We start from the raw sequence: 8566 nt of genomic DNA on the forward strand, positions 1-8566 counted from the left end.
ATAAAATTTTATAATAAATCTTTGAAAATCAAAATCTGGATTTGAATTTTTTATGTTATTATAACCTAAAGACGCTATGTGAAAGTTTGAAACAGAAAATAGTGGTTTTCATCTTGCCACTTTCTTGGTAAAGAAAACACATTTTTACTCAAATTAATCAAAATGTATTTATAGCGTTTTGGAACCAAACTCTTCATATACTGTATAAAGCTAGCATATAAAGAAGAAAAAGCAACACAGTGCATCAAGACTTCCCTTTACTATAAAAGTATTGTTTCACATTCATTTTGAATAAAGACAGTGCCACTGACATTTGTGATGTTTAATGAAACTTTAAAAATGTGACTTAGTATTTAAATGTAATCTCAAATTCTGAGGCAGTAGGGGATAATTTCAAGCATCACATAACTCTTGTCACTATTAAAACCATATAAAATATACAGTATATAAACAAGCACAAACCTACTATCGAAGAAAGCTTCTATAATCTGGGACCGAATTGGGTTGCTTTCTAGGTCTTGGATTGTTTTAAGGTCATCTCTCCTTTAAATGAGAACACAATTAAGTTTGACAGGTAAAAGGCAGGCATTATGGTTTGTATACTTGTGTATGAATATATGTTGTATAACCAACCAAACCACCTAAGCAGACACATAAATAAAGCACAGCAATATTTTTTCTAAAAGTCAGTACCAGCATAACTGGTTTGATTTGATACTTGAAAGGCATTCTGAACAGTCATTTTGTTTCAACACTCAGACAAGAACAATTCTGCAGAATCATCTCCCACACAAAACAACCACTTGCAGATTACCGTAATGTTTCCTCGTTTTGGCTGAGCTGCTTAAAACGATTGTGGAGAATTGCGATCTGCTCCAGTGAAACTGAAAGAGAACAAAAGTAATGGAGACATGTGTGAAGTCAACACAACTGCTAAAACTTCTCTAAGAGCCTCACACACACAGCTGTTATTTGACTAACTCTTCTAACTGAATTATGAATGATCACATGAGTCATGCAGTAGCCTAACCTTAAAGAGACCGGTCAACCAAAAATACAAAATTCGGTTACACTTTACTTGAAGGGGTGTGCATAAGACTGATATGACACCTTCATAATCATGACATGACACATGTCATGAATATGAAGGTTTTTATGCATGTTTATGACAACTGTCATTAAGTGTCATTCGCTCAGTTATGTAATTTTTAATGCAAAGATGACATTGTTTGAGATGTCTTTGTTATGGGCTATGGTTGGGGGTAAGGTAGAGGTAGGGTTAGGTTAGGGTTAGGTCAAATAATGTCATATTTGCATTAAAAATGACATAACTGAGCGAATGACACTTAATGACAGTTGTCATAAACATGCATAAAACCTCCTTCATATTCATGACATGTGTCATGTCATGATTATGAAGGTGTCATGTCAGTCTTATGCACACCCCTTCAAGTAAAGTGTTACCGATTTTTTTTTTTTTTGAGTTATTATTATTGGTGTTTGAGTTATTTTAGCATCATTGATGAATAGTTCAAAAGAACAGAATTTATTTGAAATATTAGAATATTTTATAAATATTTCTTTTGTAACATTAGAAATGCCTTTACTAACACTTTTGACAAATTTTATGCATTCTTGCTAATTAAAAGCATTAATAAAAAAAAATAAAAATCTTATTGACCCCAAAGCTAGGGTTAGCTTATTTAGGCTAAATCTACAATCCTGTTACCCATTCTTAGTGTTTTTATATACTTTGATACTAATTAAGTTCACGCTAAAAGCTCATACATATTTAAGAACATTTTTATTTGTTTTTTGTATCCTAAATTTGTGGAAATATACTTCAGCATATTCTCTCAGTAATGTGATCTCTCGGCAGTTCTGTGGACCTGAGATTGACCTTTAACATCGGAGCAAAAAGACATACTAACAAAGACAATCATTCTTACTACAACAGGTGTCTGGGCTGAAGTGTGAACATCACTTTCAAATGATTGCTTTATGTTTTACAGCAAACATTTACACCAACTACTCTTAACATTTTACAATCCACCATCAGGGATTTGAATGTAGCTCTCACCCATTGGCCCTGACATGACCCAGTGACCTCTGGAAGGCGGAAATGGGGTGTGAAGCATCTCAAGCAATTGGGACAGTTTTAACACCATTACTGCATTTCTTTTCCAGCCTCCTAGATGCTCCGTGGCACCGCATTATTTGTCAAGAGAACTCTGGGTCACAACTGACCTGACAGTCAGCCGTGACTTGAACAGCTTGTGTGATGAAAGTTGAATGATTCTGGTACCTGTTTTAGTCAGAGGGCTGGAAAACAGCTGCTGCAGGAGTTTGTTCTCTGACGTCCTCAAAACCACCACAATGTCTGCAGGAAGAGTGTCCCGGTTCTTCTCCAGAAAACCACTCACATTATACAACACCTGACAGAGAACACAAGACATTTTCATGTTTATTTGTTTAAGAAATTAACACTTTTATTCAGCAGTGATGCATTAAATTGATCAAAAGTGACTGGAAAGACAATTAAACTTATTAAACAATTTAACAAAAAAATATATATTTCGAATAAACGCAGTTCTTTTGAACTATCTGTTCATCAAAGAATCCTGAAAAAAAATATCACAGTTTCTAACTAAATATCAAGCAGCACAACTGTAGGGTTTTTCCATCACAAATTTCATCTGAGGTCAAATTTGATCGCAACGGTCATTAAGGATCAGAGGAATCTTTTAGGATTTCCAAAATTTGTCTCAGACAAAATCGTACAGAGTTCACCTGGCTTAAGTCACACATTATTTGCTAAAAGTGAATTAAGTTGCACTAATTTTAAATAATAATGTAGGTACTGCAAATAAAATGGTAAGTGAGATTTTATTTACCTTGCCAGCATAATGCTGGATCCCGAAGCAAAGCTCCACACGCTTGGGCGTCCAGAAGTACTTGTTTCTCAGGTTATCCTGAAACTTATCTTTATAACAAACACTGAAGGTGAGTGGACAATCTCACCAAACTGACCTCTCATCTCAAGAATAAATATATATTTAAATGCAATGCCACTATTCAGTTAAAACTGATTTGCTATTAGCATTTTTCTTTAAAAAAGAGTGTATGCGAAACATCATGTAACCATGAAAGTACTCATTCAAAAGCATTACCGACGAGTGTTTGGTCGGTGGCCTGTGGGAAACGGCTCTCCTCATCCAGCAGAGACAGTAAACCCATGGGCTTCTGAAGAAACATGTCCAGAATGGGCCTGTTGTCCTCATATTCCACCAGACTGGCATCTACACCCTCGCTCTGATACTCGATCTGAACAAACACACACAGACACACACTGATATTAAGTAACCAAGAATGTGTTAAAAGACAATCAAAACTACATTTGTAAATAAAATACATTTCCTGGAATCCTCACAGTTGAATGACTGCATCAACAATGTATTTGATACAATATTAAATCATTTAACAATTTATAAGTTTATGATAAATGCTTGTCAGAATTCAGCAGTATTTTAACCACATTCAAAGACAACAGAATGATGATGAAATTGCATATAAAGATGCAATTAAGTCCTACTAAAGGGGGTCAAAAATGCATTTAATATAAATTTATCTAATTCATGAGTCACAAGAAAAAGTCAGACCACTTGATAGACTGATAAGCAACAGATCTAGAGAGTTTCTGCTGAGGACCCTTACAGAAAAGTCACATGAATTTCACACATTTTTCACATGTGATCACATGTTTTTCACATGGTAATTTATATGAGTGATCCCATGGGATTTTACATGGGATTCACACAAAAATGTTCCAAAAACACACATGTCCCATGTGCATTTCACATGTGGTTTTAACATGTTCTTATGTTTCACATGTGATTTTAACATGTTTCCACACATGAAATTTCACATGTGCGAAATCACATGTACATGTGAAACTCATGTGACTTTTCTGTAAGGGGAGAAAAGGTCATACCACTTTTCACCATTTTTTGAAATGTCCATTTTCTTTCATTGCCATTTAAACCGATGCAGATGCATTCAAAGATAAATAGTGGTGGGTTTAAGATCGACTCGAGCTTAAACTCAGAGAAAGTCTCACCTGTTCCAGCGCAAAGATGTGTTGATTGAAGTAGAACTGGATCTGTTCATTAGCGATGTTGATACACAGCTGCTCAAATGAGTTCTTCTTGAAGTTTTCGAAACCAAAGATGTCCAAAATCCCCACGTTCATTCCACTCTCCGCCGCACTTCAAAGACACGAAGAGCCAAACGTTATCCGACCGTCACAACACATTAAGGCCTTAAGCACTCTAATGACCCAAACAACTAAATATTTTACAACCTGTCAACCAAGAAAACACAAAAACAAAGACCTTTAAAAACACAGGTCTGCGTGAGCATGTCATTTCAGTTTACGAAGAGCTCGGGCGCTCGTCTCTGAACATTCAGTCAGTCGCAATCTCCTCCAAACTCCTCAAGACAGCGACCAGGGGTCACCTTCTGCTCCCGCTAACAGGTTATTAGTGGCAATAACGCTGAATGCGCTGCTGATTGGAGTGGAAATGGCAGAGTTTGGATGGTGTGCATCGAGGTGGAAGACGTGAGTTTCTCTGACAAGCCCTTGGCTGATGTCTGACAGGATTCGCTCGAATCAATGAACCGCTTTTCTACTCTCTCTGAAGTCTTTTTAATCATCTGCATATTATTTTTTCAATGTAACTCTGTATCAAACATTTATAAAAACCTCTTTTTTATAGCTCTTTTATTCTTTTGCTTTGGATATTAATATTCTGAGCTTTGTGGTGGTTAGACTGGAGGTCATCGCTGGAGATGATGTTCGCGCATGTAAACGCATCCGTAACAGAGAGATTCAGGGAGATTGGGATGAAAGCTTAGAATTTACCTTGAAGTTACTGTTAAATTAACTAAAAGTCAATCAACAAAGATGAGCTCAACAATATAGAATAGCTGAAAAAAAAACCCTGTTTAAACCAGGCTGGGAGACCAGCAAACCTACATGTGGAAAGGAAGAGTGCTTAATTGTATTGAATGTGCACTTGTAGTGTACTTTAAATTCTAATGGTATATTTTAAAAAAGGTACTTGAAGATAGTAATAAATAAATAAAAGGTCAAAATAAAAGGTTTCGGGAAAAATGAAGATTCTGTCATCATTTACTCTCAAGTTGTATCAAACTTGTATGAATTTATTTCTGCTGAACATAAAAGAAGGTATTTTGAAGAATGCTGTTAACCAAACAGTTGCTGTAGTCATTGACTTCATAGTATTTTTTTGTTTCCTACAATAGAAGTCAATGGCTACCAGAAACTGTTTGGTTACCAACATTCTTCAAAATATCTTCGTTTGTTTTCTACAGAAGAAAGAAAGTCGTACAGGTTTGGGGCGAGTAACTGATGACAAAACTTTCATTTTTGGATGACCTGTCCCTTTAAGTGTAGTTAAAGAAAGTGCTTTCATGACAGTTTTCTAAAAAATATACTTCTAAGATTTGATGTAGACTACATTACAAGTGCACATTAAGTTTTTCACAGGGGTGATGACAGCATTTTCATTTTTGGGGAAACTATTTCTTTAAGACCATATTGAAATTTAAGTTCAAAAGTTGTGTCAATGAATTGCTAAAAGGGCTTTGTAAAATGGTAGGCTTGGGTATATTTTAACCTTAGACTGAATGATGCACCTCTGATAATAATGGTAATATTTATCATACCAGATGTTAGTGTCAGGTTGCAGCAGTGCATTGATGCGGTTCACTATCCAGCTGAAGAGGCGTCCGTACAGGGCTTTAGACATGGCGTCTCTCACATCAGTGGCCTTGTCCACGGTGTTGGTGCGAATGATGGTTTCTCCTCGAGTTACCACGCAGTGGGAGGTCAAAGCTTCCTGAAGCTCCTCAGAGCCGATACTGAGCAGAGTGGCCGCTGATCACAGCAGATACAGACAGAAGAACATCAGGAATGGATCTGTACCTCTCATCTTTAGACTCTCGTAAGTCAATTTATTTCTAACACATTTATTTCATTAGGAAAATGTGGGTTCTGTAGATGCAAACCCAGAAACAAACATTCATGAAAGGTACAACATCTTTGAAAGGTTTAAAAAAAAAAACAAATACAAAAGCATCAATAATTCACACTGAACCTATCGATGCTGACCAACGGCAACAGGCGTGTTTTGTCGGATCAGTGTGTTACCCCTGTCGACGTTTGCTGTCATTGGTCAGTGCTTGTTTTCACCAGGTGAACATGTTTAATTTGCGTTCATTGGGCCATTGAATCTAAGAGAAGTAATGTACTGCAATGTTGAGATTGTTGGTCTGTGTTTGTCAGTGCAGTGTGAATTAGCCTTTAAACAACTAAATCCATGAGTTTCTGCATTGTTTTAACTGTAATCTAACATTTGATATACAGTATTTCATAATATTATATTCCAGGTTTAACTAGTTATGGGTTTAAAGGGATAGTTCACCCAAAAATGAAAATTTTATGTTTATCTGCTTACCCCCAGGGCTTCAAAGATGTAGGTGACTTTGTTTCTTCAGTAGAACACAAATTATGATTTTTAATCTGTTGCAGTCTATCAGTCGTATAATGCATGGCAATGGTAACAAAATCTATGAGAGTAAAAAAAACATGCACAGACAAATCCAAATTAAACCCTGCGGCTCGTGACGATACATTGATGTGTAAAGACACAAAACGATCGGATACTGTTCGGTTTCTGGCACAAACTGATCGTTTCGTGTCTTAGGACATCAATGTGTCGTCACGAGCCGCAGGGTTTAATTTGTATTTGTCTGTGCATGTTTTTTTTACTCTCATAGATTTTGTTACCATTGCCATGCATTATACGACTGATAGACTGCAACGGCTGGAGTTAAAAATCATAATTTGTGTTCTACTGAAGAAACATAGTCACCTACATCTTGGATGCCCTGGGGGTAAGCAGATAAACATCACATTTTCATTTTTGGGTGAACTATCCCTTTAAGGCCACGTCGGACAACAAAGTAACCTGTAGCTCTCGGATATTTGTATTCAGAGAAGATTCAGAGTGTTTCTAATATTCTCTGTATTCAGGTTAATTATACTGGGAATGGACAAGTGGCAACAAACTAACTACCTAACCAACTACCATCCTAACTAACTAACTAGTCAATAAATAAATAAATAAAACATGACCGAGCGATTATACAGCAGAGATCTGTATGTGTCCTACTTTATGTAGGGTTACAGAAGAATGCCTACAGTAGAGTGTTTATTGTATTATGATATATTATATAATATTTACAGCTATTACAGGCTCTTACCATTGTCTAAGGCCTCAGAGTCGGGCACCTCACTCTTGTCGCTCTGATGTTGGGAGCTGGTGGATGTGAACTCAATATTTCCTGTGTTTAAAATGCCTGATAGAATTCTGTACACAGAATTCACTTCCTGTATATGAAAAACATATAAATTATTGGGGGTGAACTCAACAATCCCTTTAATAATTGCATATGATTTAAATTCGAATTTCAGCTGTACCTCTTCAGTAAATCCTATGATACGGAAACAGTCCTGAATGGCATCAAATTGCTCCTCGTAGAGTTTGCTAGAGACTATGTCCTGCATTACTTTACCATTAATACAATCAATGTATCTGAAAGACCAGAAAAGTAACATGAATCTCTGATCTCTGTCAGTGACACTGTAGATACATAATCTGGAGTCAGAATCACACGTCTTTATAAGCACTGAGTCTGTTTCACTGCATATAAACACAAACCTGGGGGCAGTTTTGTTGGGTAACCTGTATTTCTTGAGGTTGCCTTGGTGGTAAAGACCAGCATAGATGTAGTAAAATATGTGGAAGTTTTTCTCGCCCCTGCAAAAGAAAATATAAGCTGTAAATAGTGATTAATGTTAAAAATGGCCACAGATCTAGGCACAAAGTTTTCTCACGTAGCCTGTTTGATGACTCTTGATTTCTCCAGAAGATACTCAGAGATCTTAGCACCCATCACGGCCCCTGTAGGTGTGAACTTCATCTCCAGGTACTTTCCGAAGCGGCTGGAGTTATCGTTAATGGCCGTGCACGCATTCCCAAACGCCTCCACCAGGGGGTTCACCTGAAGAATCTTCTCACGAAGTGTTCGATTATTAGCCTTGAAATAGAAAACAGCAGATGATGTTTGAAGAGTGTGACCCAGATTTTTAATCTGCAAATCTTACAGCCACGGATGATTACGTCACTAGAGGGAAAATGATCAGGAATCTCATAATAAAACACATAAACGATTGCTTACTGAAGCATTTATTTAGAGCACATACAGTAGTGTATGAATGAAGTGTGTTAGCAAATGTATAAAAGATGTGAGTACTCAACTTTTCCCAGAAATGTGAGATGTTGGACGATGAGATGGGCACTCTCAGTTTTACCGGCTCCACTTTCTCCACTAATGATTATACACTACACAGACAAAACAATTGAAAACATAAATGTCGTTGACATTGGTAGAAACGATGTTGGTTAAAAAAAAAAAAAAA

The 8566-nt window shown here is 36.6% G+C and overlaps 1 protein-coding gene across 1 annotated transcript in view; it reads right to left on the reverse strand.

Annotated features, from left to right (window-relative positions):
• Nucleotides 1–8566, reverse strand: part of myo3b (myosin IIIB) — a 157112-nt gene that overhangs the window by 89534 nt on the left and 59012 nt on the right. The window contains exons 16-25 of the mRNA XM_016559089.1: nt 8406–8489; nt 7982–8184; nt 7806–7904; nt 7565–7679; nt 7348–7474; nt 5749–5959; nt 4118–4265; nt 3171–3324; nt 2895–2983; nt 2306–2435 (exon numbers count right to left, since the gene is read on the reverse strand). Of these exons, the coding sequence (XP_016414575.1) occupies nt 2306–2435; nt 2895–2983; nt 3171–3324; nt 4118–4265; nt 5749–5959; nt 7348–7474; nt 7565–7679; nt 7806–7904; nt 7982–8184; nt 8406–8489 (1360 nt within the window). The remainder of the gene's footprint in view (nt 1–2305; nt 2436–2894; nt 2984–3170; nt 3325–4117; nt 4266–5748; nt 5960–7347; nt 7475–7564; nt 7680–7805; nt 7905–7981; nt 8185–8405; nt 8490–8566) is intronic.

Source organism: Sinocyclocheilus rhinocerous, unplaced genomic scaffold (genome assembly GCF_001515625.1).
Source record: "Sinocyclocheilus rhinocerous isolate Xijiao unplaced genomic scaffold, SAMN03320098_v1.1 scaffold887, whole genome shotgun sequence".
Lineage (NCBI taxonomy): Eukaryota > Metazoa > Chordata > Actinopteri > Cypriniformes > Cyprinidae > Sinocyclocheilus > Sinocyclocheilus rhinocerous.